The sequence below is a fragment of the Buceros rhinoceros genome, unplaced genomic scaffold (assembly GCF_000710305.1).
Source record: "Buceros rhinoceros silvestris isolate BGI_N320 unplaced genomic scaffold, ASM71030v1 scaffold25697, whole genome shotgun sequence".
NCBI classification, from domain to species: Eukaryota; Metazoa; Chordata; class Aves; order Bucerotiformes; family Bucerotidae; genus Buceros; species Buceros rhinoceros.
In genome coordinates this window covers 42-581 of record NW_010422052.1, presented here as the reverse complement: position 1 = coordinate 581, position 540 = coordinate 42, and the positions used below count along the sequence as shown (strand labels likewise).

Below are 540 nucleotides of genomic sequence, written 5' to 3'. Positions count from 1 at the left end.
AAGAGCGTGAAACCCCCAACCTGCTCGCTTGCTCCTGGCAAAGAATAACCCCCTGCAGTAACCCCCGATTCACACTATTGCTGCGTGTGCAACAGCTGCTGGGACTGTTTCCATCTCAGCCCATCCAGGATGTTCTTGTCCTGGAGCAAACACAAAGTCGTCTTCTTCCTGTGAACCTTTTTCTATTGATGTTTCAGGCTGAAAAAATTAAAAAGAAGCGGAACACCGTGTTTGGAACGTTTCACGTGGCTCACAGCTCATCTCTAGATGACGTTGACCATAAAATCTTAACAGCAAAGTGAGTGTCTGCTTAAACCCTTCCTGAGTTACCCTGTCTTCTGTAACAGACATAAATGGCTGTGGCCTCTACAGCTGCTCTTGGGCTCATTTTGCTGAACTTCTGTTGACTTTGTTAGCTGGAGTTGGACTTGGTGCTCTTAAAGCATAACCTTTTAATTTTATCTCAGTTATGCAGAGCATATCCACAGCATATGCAGAGCAGTTCGAGGTCCTGTCGAAGGGGATTCAGGGGGCTGTAGT

At 46.5% G+C, this 540-nt stretch overlaps 1 protein-coding gene across 1 annotated transcript in view; it reads left to right on the top strand.

Moving 5' to 3' along the window:
- STIM1 (stromal interaction molecule 1) overlaps positions 1–302 on the top strand; it is a 36,234-nt gene extending 35,932 nt beyond the window's left edge. The window contains exon 9 of the mRNA XM_010139921.1: positions 198–302. Within this exon, the coding sequence (XP_010138223.1) occupies positions 198–302 (105 nt within the window). The remainder of the gene's footprint in view (positions 1–197) is intronic.
- The last annotated feature ends 238 nt before the right edge of the window (positions 303–540 follow it).